General features: G+C 36.4%; 1 protein-coding gene across 3 annotated transcripts in view; it reads left to right on the top strand.

Moving 5' to 3' along the window:
• The window catches only part of LOC149802488 (vacuolar fusion protein CCZ1 homolog), an 88,950-nt gene that overhangs the window by 51,291 nt on the left and 23,175 nt on the right, over positions 1–14,484 (top strand). For 2 of the 3 annotated variants that reach the window (XM_089951726.1, XM_089951724.1), the window contains 3 exons: positions 4,768–4,791; positions 8,203–8,352; positions 12,594–12,721. In XM_089951726.1, the coding sequence (XP_089807852.1) occupies positions 4,768–4,791; positions 8,203–8,352; positions 12,594–12,721 (302 nt within the window). The remainder of the gene's footprint in view (positions 1–4,767; positions 4,792–8,202; positions 8,353–12,593; positions 12,722–14,484) is intronic. The other variant, XM_089951725.1, reaches the window with a different exon arrangement.

Below are 14,484 nucleotides of genomic sequence, written 5' to 3'. Positions count from 1 at the left end.
TGAAGCCGGACATATGGAAGTATTTTATAATTTGGCTGAACAATCTTGCCAGCACCATTCTAATGGTGAACTATTTAATGCTCTGGCTGTTGACCAACCCATCCAGCCAACAAACTGACCACAGTAATATATTTGCATTCCTGGCTGGTGAAAGAAACATCTAGCTGTTCAAATAAAGTAGATACGATACAGGTTCAGTTATCAAACATTGTTTATCTGTACCAACAGCAATGTTGACTTTGCAGCCCGGACCAGCCAGCCAGCCAATTTCGGCTGCACAACCAACCCAACAGCACCTGTAATGCTGTTTCAGCATGCACAAGCACAGCAGTGCATCATGGGAAAAAACTGAATTCAAAACATATAATCCTACCCCATTTGATACAAATTATAAATTCAGGGTTTCATTTCATGCTGACAAACATCTGTCCTTCAAAATTTTACCCCACTCTTTGAAGATTGCAGAAATAGCCAGTCACGTATAAGAGCAAATCACTGTAATAATAAGGTCACCTTTTCTCAGTATTGGTACTGCTTGCACAGTAGCCCTGTCATGCAGAAATCCCTAGTCTTGACAAAGATTCACTACAGTAAATATGTTACAGTGTGGACAGATGAGTTTCCAATGCCACTTCAAAACTTTTAAATAATGTGGTGTATATTTCCTCGTTGTTGGATTTGGCCTCATGAGAAGGTTGAGAAGGATCATGCTTGGATGCAGCCCATCACATCTCCAAGTCATCAGTAGGAAGGCCCAGTACACTTTTGGTATCACCTTAACAGTCTCCTGGATCTATTAAGAAGGGATACCATTCTACATCACCCAAACCACACCATACAGCAACTATGGCTCACTTCTCCACTTGGGTGCCCACTTGTAGTTGGGGGACATATAGAGGAAATCAGAAAGCAAGCAGCAAAAATCTCTCTTGGCTCATCTTCTTCATGAGCATCCTGAGAGATGGAATGACGAGTCAAAGACACAATAGAGGATACAAGGTGGACGGATGCTCAGACTACTTAGGCCACCAAAGAGTCATTTATTGCATTAGGAGGTGAAGACATCACAGGAAAAAATAGTGGTAGAAATCATTTGAAAAACAGCATTCCTGGGCTTCTATTCCAGGCAGTTCTTGGTCAGTAAAGTTCAAAGGAAATTGAGCCAGCTTTATAGATTTAAGCATTCTGAACATATTCATAAAAACCACAAAAGTTCAAAATGGAAATAGCAAGGTCTGTCCATTTGTCCATACAGCCCCATTAGTCCATACAGCCCCATTAGTCCATACAGCCTCATTAGTCCATACAGTCCCATTTGTCCATACAGCCCAACGAATATGCAATAAGCATGGACCTATCTGATGCATACATTCCCATTCATGTAGCCTCAAGAAAATACGGGCTTTTTGCCTACAAGGGAACAGGGATAACTTTTATGTTCTACTTTTTGGCCTCAACAGCAGCCCTTGGGCTTTTACACAGTCATTGGACTCTCAAAACCCTTTTCAGCAAGACATCATCATCCAGGATGTCAGAGTACCTAGGTGATGGCCTACAGAAAGAATTTGGTTTTGCACAACTCTGTCTATTTCATTTTAAGTTGATGGCAGATATTAAATATGAAGATTTGAGTGCTTGTTCCTTCCCAGTATCACAGTTTTTGGGGGTATGGAGTTCCTTGACCATTTTGAACTATTAGTCTGTCTTCCTCCCAAACACATCAATACCATTGTTTTAGCATTAGAGAAAACTTCTTCCAAAACTTTTATTCAAGCTTCTTCAATCTGTCAGCAGGTCTTATGAATCTCTACATGCCTTTGTAGATGTCCTTCTTGAGTGGCCTAAATTTTCTTGTCCATTAGATTAGCAGATAAAGATCTCAACAGAAATCAGACACTTCCTGGTTCAATGGGGGAACAGAATGTCAAGCATTGAGAGAAGCCCTGTAGCCACATGTCACAGTTTGCTCATACATATGCTTCTCTGGTTGGGGGGCCATCTTGCTACTGGACTTTGAGATGGTCAGTAGCAAATGAACATAACAAGAGAGAACCTTTCATATCAACCTCTTGAAAATGAAAGCAATCCTCAAAGCCACCTCTTGGCAGGACTGTCTTCATTTGAAAACATTCCTAATAATGTCAGACAACTCTTGGCAGGACTGTCTTCATTTGAAAATATGGATCCTGACTACCTACAGTTTTGTCTATGGATCCTGACTACCTACAGTTTTGTCTATGGATCCTGACTATCTGCAGTTTTGTCTGTGGATCCTGGCTACCTACAGTTTTGTCTATGGATCCTGACTACCTACAGTTTTGTCTATAGATCCTGACTACCTACAGTTTTGTCTGTGGATCCTGACTACCTACAGTTTTGTCTATGGATCCTGACTACCTACAGTTTTGTCTATGGATCCAGACTACCTACAGTTTTGTCTATAGATCCTGACTACCTACAGTTTTGTCTATGGATCCTGACTACCTACAGTTTTGTCCATGGATCCCGACTACCTACAGTTTTGTCTATGGATCCTGACTACCTACAGTTTTGTTCAGTTCAGTTGTTTTAATGAGACTAAGAACAGGCTGCCATCTACTGGCAACCTGAAAGCTAGGAAGTCTGTATTTTTAGAGGTAATGCTACAAGACCTGGTATATGCTCTCAGAATTTATCTGAAGCTTATAAAATCCATCCGGTCAGGGCACTAATGCTTCCTTCCAACCATACAAGGGAAACAGGACATATCCCCCCCACAAACGATTTGAGGTAGCTGAAAGGAGTCATTCAGTCAGCACACCCTGATCTCTCAGGTACAGGTACGTCTGATGCCAATTTCAGCTCACAAAATACAAGCTCTTTCAACAAGCCTTCCCTTCAATGTAATGTTTCAATTAAAGATATAATGATATCAGTTGGATGGAGCACCCAGTCCACTCTTTCCTCTGTCAATTTGCATGACGAGTTGAATCCAATGGTTCTTGCACAGACAGTCGTCAGACCATGCCACTTGTGACACAACTGTAGCCTCAGGTAGGATCTGTAAACTTTTAATTGATTTGCCTGAGGAAAAAACATCCTCTTAATTTTTTTTATTAAGTGGAGGAGTCTACAGGATAGTGCCTTGCACAAGTAAAGAGTCCTGTGGACCTTCCAGGACTGTTTTAGATGGAGATTTTGATGCTCAGTATTTTCTCCTTCTGTTACCTATTCTCACTTCCCTATGTCTATCTAACTTATATACATATAGATTTTTTCAAGCTGTTTGAAGGGCTAGATTCAGGAGGAAGGAGAAATAATTCCCTGACTTTAAAGTGATTGGGTAAGTATTTTCACTGAAATATAATTTACTATTAATTTACATTTTTCACTTTCCAGCAAAAATGACAGTTGCCAGCTTTATTAATAAAGAAATAGGCAACACAGAATATTTGGTATCATATCAAAACAGCAACCAAAGTTTTAATGTCTTCAATTTTAACCAGTTGACCCATGTAAGGCAACAACTCAGAGATTGTAGTGTTTAATGAGAATTAAATATAAAGAATTTACTACATTACAAATTGTTATCAAACTTGCAAACACATTCTTACAAAATATACCTGGTATAAATCATGCAGGTGTATAAATCTGCACAGGCCATGCCAGTGTTTAGTGATTCCATACTGATGACCTTGCTATTCCAGGATGATGGATAATATAACTGAAAGTGAGGGTGATTTTTACAACACTGTAGGAAAAATGAATACATGTCATCTTTTCTACTGATTTGTCAAAACCATGACAGCTGCTATCTCAGGTACAGCTTGATTTTTCACATCATGTTCTAAAGGAAGTTTAAGACTTATAAGTAATGTGTCAGATTGAAATGGAACATGCAGGTAATGTACAAACTAATTTAATTTTACTGTCAAGTAGTAGTCTGATTTGGCTCTGTCCATTCAGTGTCATGTTCTCTTAGAGTACTGTCTGATTTGCCTCTGTCCATTCAGTGTCATGTTCTATTTGAGTACTGTCTGATTTGGCTCTTTCCATTCAGTGTCATGTTTTATTCAAGTTCTGTCTGATTTGGCTCTTTCCATTCAGTGTCATGTTCTGTTTGAGTTCTGTCTGATTTGGCTCTGTCCATTCAGTGTCATGTTCCATTCAAGTTCTGTCTGATTTGGCTCTGTCCATTCAGTGTCATGTTCAGTTCAAGTTCTGTCAGATTTGGCTCTTTCCATTCAGTGTCATGTTCAGTTCAAGTTCTGTCTGATTTGGATCTTTCCATTCAGTGTCATGTTCAATTCGAGTTCTGTCTGATTTGGCTCTTTCCATTCAGTGTCATGTTCTATTCAAGTTCTGTCTGTTTTGGCTCTGTCCAGTCAGTGTCATGTTCAGTTCAAGTCCTGTCTGATTTGGATCTGTCCATTCAGTGTCATGTTCTATTTGAGTTCTGTCTGATTTGGCTCTGTCCATTCAGTGTCCTGTTCAGTTCAAGTCCTGTCTGATTTGGATCTGTCCATTGAGTGCCATGTTCGGTTTGAGTTTTGTCTGATTTGACGTTCTCCATTCAGTGTCATGTTCCATTCCAGTTCTGTTAAGGTTTATCAGAAAATTAAATGTGTTAGGAACAGATGTGGATATTATATGTGTCTGTGTGTCTGTGTTCTTCAGTAGTTAATATGACTTGCAGTTTTCTTATTTAGGAAGATCTATTATTTTTAAAATAAACTTACTTTGAAGGAATTAAAAATGCATTAAAACATGTCAAAACATCCTTTACAGGTTGCAGTGCTGTGAAATGTTTAGGTACCTCTGATGCATGCTTTGTATTTTGACACAAATTTACTTGCTTTGGTTTTCCTGTTGTCGAGACTGTCTTGACAGAAGCTTAAAGATCACTTTGGTATCTGTGTACATTTCCATCTGTCCGTCTGTCAGTATGAATGTCCATCCACACCTTTAATTAACCTGTTTTTATTTACCTAATGCCAGCTGAACAAATATCTTGCAGAAAAATATGTTTGAATGACTGCCAACTGCATGCTGTATTATGAAACATTATGCAATATTATGCATGTGAGTTATATTGGATCAATTTACCAATAATAGCTTTATTAACATGAAGAGCTAAATATAGACTAATTGCATTGGAAAACATTTAACCAAGATATAACCTTGCATGTAGAGATATTTAATATTGTTACAAATAGTTCAGCAATATTCATGAGGAATTGTATTTTCATTTTAAGATAACATTTCTACATTCACAGGCAAATTGACAAATGACATGGAAAGTGAATCCATATGAATGTTAAAAATATTATGTAGATTTAGAGCATGACTTTAGTCAACAAATAAAAACAGTGATATCTCACACAAAACAGTAATATCTCACACAAAAATCTCTGAACAACCCACGCATGTTTAGAAATAGTGAAAAAAAAAGATGAAATATCATCTCTGGGTGTTATGTGTCAAGAAGCTGTCATGTCATATATTCAGCAGCTCCATAACTGATGGCCATATATGGTTAGGATGGCCATATATGGTTAGGATGCTAAAAATGTAAGCCCTTTTAAGAAAATGCAACCATTCAAACCTCATTTCATTTTTAACATTTTAAAAAAGGTTTGTATATGTGAGAGTTATGATCATTGATGTACATTTTGTTCTAATTATTACATGTATAATTCATCAGAGTCTGTTCTAATTATTACATGCATAATTCATGAGAGAGTCTGTTCTAATTATTACTTGTATGATTCATCAGAGAGTCTGTTCTAATTATTACATGTATAATTCATGAGAGAGTCTGTTCTAATTATTACATATATAATTCATCAGAGGGTCTGTTCTAATTATTACTTGTATAATTCATCAGAGAGTCTGTTCTAATTATTACATGCATAATTCATCAGAGTCTGTTCTAATTATTACATGTATAATTCATCAGAGTCTCTTCTAATTATTACATGTATAATTCATTAGAGAATCTGTTCTGATTATTACATGTATAATTCATCAGAGAATCTGTTCTAATTATTACATGTATAATTCATCAGAGAATCTGTTCTGATTATTACATGTATAATTCATCAGAGTCTCTTCTAATTATTACATGTATAATTCATTAGAGAATCTGTTCCAGTTTAGATAAATCATGAACAGCATGGTAATAATTTCATAATGTTCTTTATTCATGATATCAGAAAGTTATTTTAGGTTATTTAAAGTTATTTAAAGCCACACCATATGATGTAAATAAGGTGATAAAACAAGGTGGTCATCATTAGGTTGTGCATGCATATTTAAGGGGTTCATAAAATCTCACACAACAAAAATCCTTTCATTCAAAGTTTGTTTTATTGATTAGTTATGGATAATCTATTTTTTTTTATTTATTGTAAGTGTTATGAAGTGAATGATGAAGGAATTTTATGAGCACTGTTAAGTCCATTTATGGTGATCATTTACCAGGAAATGCATCGTAACTCTAGCTGATTAGGTTTTTTTAGCATAAGTTGTCATGAACAGTCAACTAAAGAATTACCAGATCTGACGCACATTCAGATAAAATTACATGGAGACAAATATATTTACTACTTGGTGATCTCAGCAATTAGTCACTAAAAGCACTGCTTGTTGTTGTGGATCTACAGGTTATGATTTGTTGGATAGCCAGGCTGCATGCACAGAAGTATTCGAAGCAGTGTGAGTAAATGTGTAATAATAGTTTAAAGTTGTTGAATATGCATATTGCTGCATAAAGGAATAAATATTCAAGTTTCTTATCTAAATTCCATTATCCTAAGATCACATTAACAGCAACGCATCTAGTATGTTAAGTATTTGTGTGCATTAGAGACATACAACAAACCTTTATTAATTGGTATTTTACCTTAATGCTTTTGTGGGAGAAAAGTGTATTGCCTATGGGCGCAACATAGCAGCCAACTGGACCTTACCTGGGAGTCAGACCCAGTGCTTCTTCAAAGGGGTTCTTAAAATTAATCTTTGAGCTGTGGTTGAAGGGAAATAAAATTCAATATTTATGGTATTGTAGGATTCCACTTCAGGCTACATCACAGCTGATCAACAAAAACAATCTTTAAATTATGAACTTTTCTTGATATGAAAATATTCTATTACAGATTTATTTTTATACAAAAATAATAAATAATTCTTTTTAGATTGTATTATCTGTTTGCAATTTCATTATCTTTATTTTTCTTTTAGTCTTTATTCATCAATGACTCCTTTTCAATGATTGGCAACACATAGCAGAGAACCAAGTTACCTCAGCAGATACATATATGCATACATACTTACATACATACATACATATATACATACATACACATACATACATAAGGGCCCCGAGTGGTCGAAAGTGCTCTCCATTACGGATCACTGCCATCTCACCTCTGTCTGCATCAGTTTGAGTCTAGGATTCCACCAATGTGGTTATGTGAGAAAGCTTGCCAGTAGCTTCACCGACCCATTGGTTTTAGTGAGTAGATGAAGGTCATTGAGTGGAGATGCATTTGTTTATCTTGTCATTTTAGGTAGGTTCTTTGATGGCTTGCATTTTGAACTATTTTGAAAAAGAAACATTTCAGTCATCAGTAGAACCAGAAGTACTGTTTTAACAGTCATTTGTTTTTAACATTCATTCCAATCAAAGCATTGGAGCACCTGCTTCTGACTTGCATGTGGTGCAGTCATATGTGTCAATAGATAACTGGAACAATCAGCACACTGTGAACAAAGAAGTAACTGCTGCAGTATAAATTGTAATATTTCTAATCATGGGAAAGTACTCGATAGTAGAAGTTAATTGTTTTGACAAGCTCTATTAGGGCCGTGTATGGGACAAGAAGCTGCAGCATCATCTTGCGAGTTGAAGCGAAACTGTAGCTGGACCAGTATAACTTATTGACCTGTGTTGAACAGTGACACGGGTTGGACAGTGACACAGGTTGGACAGTGCCATGCAAAGCTAGAACAGATGAAAACGTCTATTTCAAGTAATGCATTGATAGTATAGAGTTGTAATTATATAACTGCAAGGATACTTATGTTACTACTGTGTTAGTTCTAATAAATAGTATATGATTGGATGGCTGTTCAGATTTGAAATCCTTTCTTTATGGCTCATGTATGTTTTACTTGAAAATCTGTACCAGCCTAAATTAACATCCATTTTCTATTTTTTAGTGTAGAACAGCAGTACAAATACATATACTTCAATCACATGAATTTGGCTCAGAAGACGACAGTGCATGCTGACCTCAAGAAATCAACCGGTGTTGGTCTGCCACAAGATATTCTGCGAGTTCTCAGTGATGTCAGCACAGATTTGTCAAAGTAATCATGTCTTGTTTCTCACTTATAACATTAAATGTATTAAATTACCTGAATGTATTTCCTTGGTTTGATGAAAAATTACATTTTGATCTGTACTTAGGATCATGTTTTGTGAAATAGGATCTTTTATTCCTTGAGGTGATACGCCAAGTTTTGAAATGTATTGTCATATGCAACTTACACTTTTGATACACATATCAACATGGTTTCCAGTGGTAGGGTGGTGGCATTTCAAATGTGTTAGCATATTGGTTTTTATTTGCAGTATGCTTATGTCAAGTGCAACAGAGATTACAGACAGACCTGAACTTATCAACTGTTTATGTGCCATTCTTATTCAAAACATGAAAACCAAAATACTTCCAAACAGATGACCTGCAAGTCTATGATAACTCTAATTCACCTTTTTTCAGCCAGTTCAGGTAGCTCCATTTGACTGGATACATGACTCTTCTTGGTCACCACACTGTTTTCAATTGCACAAATCCATGACAAGTGTCTTGATGACCTGGAATAATCTGTGACCATTAATTTTATCAATTGCTCCACACCCATGTGACTGCATAAGCCCCCTTGCACAGAGAAAACAATGTCTAGCTAATGTAATAATTTGAGAAAAAGATTTGTTCAAAACTTTTATCAAATTCATTTCTTTTTAATTTGATATTTTATTTGGATGGCATTATGGTATTATGTTAAAAAGAATATTAAATTATGAAATTTCCTCCTGCAAGAAAAATTATATCTAGAAGGGGTCTGGGTGCAGGAACAAAGATGAATATCAACCAGATTCCTTTCTACTCTCCCTGCAGGTGTAAAACAATTTAAAGACTAAAATTGCATAAAGCAAATAATTGTTCATGACCACAAAAGCTTACAGTAACTTGCATTAGGTAAGTATAATTTGTGTTGATTCATCAACTTTTGTGTCGATGTGTGTATTGAAATGGCAGATTTGTTAATGCATCTTTGAATCATTTTACCCCTAATTATTTCCACAAAAGCATTACTGTCTATTTGGTCTTTGAATGCATGGTTTGTAATAATATCTATGAAAATTGGTCCCTCCAAAAATAGTCAATTTATATTAGTTCTGAAATTTAAGCATTGTATATTGGGAAGCAGAGTCAGCGTATTTTGTCAATCATTAACTCACATAAATTTATGACCATAAATTTGTAAAAACAAAAGATTTAATAAAGCAACTAAATTTGGAAAAATAGCACACTGTTTCTGGTATGGTTATGCAATGTATGTGTAACAATTTGAGTATATTTTGAATTTATTGAATTTGTTAACATTTTATTGTGCTAAATTGGTATAATTCACTGTATGTAAATATGCTCATTTCACATTTGCATTTTAAAAAAAACTATTTTGTATGCCATGTTAATGAGGAGACAAAAGTATCACTTATCATTAGCAATAGCGTCATGATGATCACTATCAGTCTCATCATCACCATCAGCCTCATCATCACCATCAACCTCATCATCACCATCAGTCTCATCATCACCATTTCTCATCATCACCATCAGCCTCATCATCACCATCAGCCTCATCACCATCAACCTCACCATCACCATCAGCCTCATCACCACCATCACTGCATCATCACCATCAGTCTTGTCATCACCATCAGCCTCATCATCACCATCAATCTCATCATCATCATCAACCTCATCATCACCATCAGTCTCATCATCACCATCACCTCATCATCACCATCAGTCTCATCATCACCATCAGCCTCATCATCACCATCAGCCTCATCATCACTGTCAGTCTCATCATCACCATCAGCCTCATCATCACCATCACATCATCATCACCATCAGCCTCATCATCACCATCAGCCTCATCACAATCAACCTCATCATCACCATCACCATCAGCCTCATCATCACCATCACCATCAGCCTCATCATCACCATTACTTCATCATTGCCATCAGTCTCATTATCACCATCAGCCTCATCATCACCATCAGTATCATCATCACCATCAACCTCATCATCACCATCAGCCTCATCATCACCATAAGCCTCATCATCACCATCAGCCTCATCATCACCATTACCTCATCATCGCCATCAGTCTCATCATCACCATCAGCCTCATCATCACCATCAGTATCATCATCACCATCAACCTCATCATCACCATCAGCTCATCATCACCATCAGCCTCATCATCACCATCAGCCTCATCATTACCATCACCATCACCTTATCATCACCATCACCTCATCATCACCATCAGTCTTGTCATCACCATCAGCCTCATCATCACCATCAGCCTCATCATCACCATCAGTCTCATCATCGGGGGCCCCGAGTGGCCGAGTGGTCTAAAGTGCTCTTCGTTACGATCACTGCCATCTCATCTCTGTCTGCGGCGGTTCGAGTCTAAGATTCAGCCAATGTGGGTATGTGAGAAAGCTTGCCAGTAGCTTCTCGAGGGTCGGTGGTTCTTTCCGGGGTTTTCCCGGGTTCTTCCTCCACCATTAATACTGGCCGCCATGTATAGCCTATCTTGTGCTGAAAAATGGCGTTAAACCCCACAACAACAACAACAACAACAGTCTCATCATCACCATCATCATCACTATCACCTCATCATCACCATAAGCCTCATCATCACCAACAGCCTCATCATTACCATCACCATCAGCCTCATCATCACTTCTTCATCACCATCAGTCTCGTCATCACCATCAGCCTCATCATCACCATCAGTCTCATCATCACCATCAGCCTCATCATCACCATCAGTCTCATCATCACCATCAGCCTCATCATCACCATCACCTCATCATCACCATCAGCCACATCATTACCATCACCATCAGCCTCATCATCGCCATCACCTCATCATCACCATCAGTCTCGTCATCACCATCAGCCTCATCATCAGCATCAGCCTCATCATCACCATCAGCCTCATCATCACCATCAGTCTCATCATCACCATAGCCTCATCACCATCAGTCTCGTCATTGTCAGCAGTAGTATCACTATCTTGATCCTGTGTTGAAAGTCAGTTGTTATATTGAGCAGTGTTAGAGTCAGTATTTTACACAACAAGATCGAATTACACAAAGCAATTTAATTTTATTCATTTGTTGTTATTTTATTGCTCTTGTTTTAAGCACATAGTCCATGTTTTTATGATGTCAAATTTGATCAGTACAGACTGATATTGAAAGACTTCAGGTTGTTATTTGCACTTCAAAAATAATGGTATTTGATCAGTATCAGAAAGCTCATTCAAACAGTGCTATATAATCAAGCACATCTGATTTAGTTATGGTAACCAAGATATTTGATTTATTTTAAAGGCATAATCAAGCACACCTGATTTAGTTATGGTAACCAAGCCATTTGATTTATTTTAAAGGCATAATCAAACACACCTGATTTAGCATTCATAACCAAGCCATTTGATTTATTTTAAAGGCATAATCAAACACACCTGATTTAGTATTCATAACCAAGCCATTTGATTTATTTTAAAGGCATAATCAAACACACCTGATTTAGCATTCATAACCAAGCTAGTTGATTCATTTTAATAGGCATATAATCAAACACACCAGATTTAGCGTTAATAATCAAGCCAGTTGTTTCATTTTAAAAGGCATATAATCGAACACACCTGATTTAGCGTTCATAACCAAGCCAGTTGATCATTTTATAAAGCATATAATCAAACACACCAGATCTAGCATTCATAACCAAGCCAAGTGATTCATTTAAAAGGCATATAATCAACAGCATGATTAAGTTCATGATGATTAGGATTCAGACTGGTATTTTAAGTTTGTGTTTTGCAGTGTAAATACTTGATCAGCTTTCAAAAATGCAATTAGTACCAAACCAGGGAGTAAAATATCCAGTTTATTAATTTATTAAATTCTTAATCTAGAGCTCTACAATATTACCATATGCAAAATGTTTATACCCTTATTTGCCAGGATTCCAGTTGTCTCCCTTGCATTGTTCATTATAACGTTAGTCATGGGTAAGTCATTCACTGATTATAAAAGGCATAAACCCAATCTAGGAAATAAGCGTCATAAGATCCAGTGACTGGTTGAAACTGTCTCTTACTGCTTCTTTTGTCCCGGATTTGAAACCTAGTAGCAACATGTGCAAAATATATTCCCATACAACTGCCTCATGAAGAGTGCCTACATCTAAGTCTCAGAATTGCTTTTCTTATTTGATGTTCTGTTTCAGAAATAACAGGGATGGAGAGACCATTGTTAGGACTTTGTCAGACTGCTGGGTGGTCGGGAAGAAGTCTGATCAGAGAGAAGTACTAATTGTTCTCAATCAGAAAAACTCCAACCTCGTAGAGATTACTGGTAATAAATCTACATTTGCAGTATATATTCAATTTACATTTCAGTAGTTAAAGTGAAGAGAACATATATGTGTATGAGTTTTGATAGAGGATCAGCATTAGTTACAAACAGCATGCCTTGACCATGATTTTCAGAATTCCTGCTGCTGTAAAAAAGCAGTTGGTGTATTATTATTATTATTATTGCTATTATTAATATTATTATTAGTATTATTATTTCATGCCTTTGCTATTGTAGATAGCATAACATTCATAATCAATTTAAGTATTGCAACCTCATCTGTCCCCAAAATATGGAAAACTGCAAAAGTAACTCCTATTCACAAGTCTGGTTCTAAGGATGATGCTGATAACTACCGACCAATCTCAGTACTACCAAACTTGTCAAAATTGATTGAAAAACATGTCCATTACTTATTCATGTCATATTTAACCAAACACTTGCTGTTACACCATAATCAATCAGGCTTTAGACAGAAACATTCCTTTGAGACTGTCTTGATCTCCCTAACTGATAAATAGCTTCAAGCACTTGGCCAAGGTAGAATAATAGGATCTGTATTTGTAGATTTCAGGAAAGCATTTGACATGGTGGATCATGAAATCCTTTTGAAGAAACTGAAAATCTACCAGTGATGAAACAACAATTAGATGGTTTACTTTATACTTAAGTGAGAGAACACAACATGTTTACATAAACAATGTTCTGTCTGAACCTGGAACAATTAGATATGGAATACCACAAGGCTCAATTCTAGGTCCATTACTATTTATTTTATTTATTAATGACCTACCACTTTTACTAAGAGACTCAGTATCATCTACAGATCTCTGTGCAGATGACACAACGTTGTCAGACATCCAAAATACAAGGCATGAACTGGAAATTTCTTTACAGAATGCCCTAAACAAACTGCAAAACTGGTGCACATGCAATGGTATGGTGGTAAATACTGGTAAAACTCAAATATTACTTATCTCAACATGGCAAACGAAGACAAATCTTGATAGTGATGAACTATGTCTGACATGGAAGGATAAAAAATTTTCAAACGGTCTGTCATGATAGACTACTTGGTGTTCTGGTAGATAATAACCTATCATGGACTGAACATATCAAATATATCAGTAAAAAAGTAAATTCAAGTTTATGGCTTCTCAGAAGAATAAGACATTTTCTCCTTGAAAGGCAAAGAAAACTATTTTATAACAGTTACATATAAACCCTATTTAGACTACTGTAATACAGTATGGGGTAATTCAAATGATAAAAACATAGCAAAGCTGGCACATCTTCAAATAAGAGCATTAGGGCTAATATCAATCCAGAAAGAAAGCAAGGAAAATTTAGCTGGTAAGTTAAAAATATTACCTATTAAAGACTGAATCTGTTTGAGAAAAGCCAAATTAATGTGCAGGATATCCCATAATAGTGCTCCTGAATATTATCAATCACTATTCCAGTATAGGCTACCTGGTAATACTCCCCACTGCAATCCATGTCTACCAAACAGTATAAAATTCCCAAACCAAATAAGGAGTTATCTAAAAAAAGTTTCCACTGCTCTGGAACTCTGCTCTGGAATAGTATTCCAGTTGAGATTAGAAATGCCAACTCTAGTTCCTTCTTCCAAACCCAGCCAAAATAACTAAATTCCTTAGTACGAGGGCCTGAGGGTAGATTAGTTCTTAGCTAATTGTGTTAACCTCTTTAAATAAGGTCATTATTATTATTATTATTACATGGATGGCTATACAATATCC

Source organism: Sinohyriopsis cumingii, chromosome 3, assembly GCF_028554795.1.
Source record: "Sinohyriopsis cumingii isolate HCF-2022 chromosome 3, ASM2855479v2, whole genome shotgun sequence".
Classification (NCBI taxonomy): Eukaryota; Metazoa; Mollusca; class Bivalvia; order Unionida; family Unionidae; genus Sinohyriopsis; species Sinohyriopsis cumingii.
The sequence above is the reverse complement of the archived record's forward strand: the minus strand, read 5'-3'. Positions and strand labels throughout refer to the sequence as shown.